Genomic DNA, 334 nt, shown 5'->3' on the forward strand with positions numbered 1-334 from the left:
GGTACCTTCTTCATGGTGCTGGTGACAGCTGTGGTGATAATCTGTGTCGTGGTCCTCAACTTCCATTTCCGCACCCCCAGCACCCATATCATGTCCGACTGGGTCAAAGAGGTGAGTGGGGTGCTGGGCTGGGGTGGGTGACCTGGTGGGTGCAGGGGTGGCACTGTGCCCCACGGAGGGCATGGGACAGCACAGCCCCGGCATTGCACTGGGATGTGATGTCTGCGCCACCCCAAGGGGTTGCATGCCCAGGTTGGGGGCAGAAGATGGGGACAAGGTGTTGTTGCAGCGAGGGGGTGGCCGAGGGACCTGACACCACCTCCCTTGCCCCAGG

The 334-nt window shown here is 62.6% G+C and overlaps 1 protein-coding gene across 1 annotated transcript in view; it reads left to right on the top strand.

Annotated features, from left to right (window-relative positions):
* The window catches only part of CHRND (cholinergic receptor, nicotinic, delta (muscle)), a gene marked incomplete at its 5' end in the record, with an annotated part of 2,468 nt that overhangs the window by 815 nt on the left and 1,319 nt on the right, over nucleotides 1–334 (top strand). The window contains 1 exon segment of the mRNA XM_009573961.1: nucleotides 6–137. Coding sequence (XP_009572256.1) covers nucleotides 6–137 — 132 coding nt within the window.

The sequence above is a fragment of the Fulmarus glacialis genome, unplaced genomic scaffold (assembly GCF_000690835.1).
Source record: "Fulmarus glacialis isolate BGI_N327 unplaced genomic scaffold, ASM69083v1 scaffold30693, whole genome shotgun sequence".
NCBI classification, from domain to species: Eukaryota; Metazoa; Chordata; class Aves; order Procellariiformes; family Procellariidae; genus Fulmarus; species Fulmarus glacialis.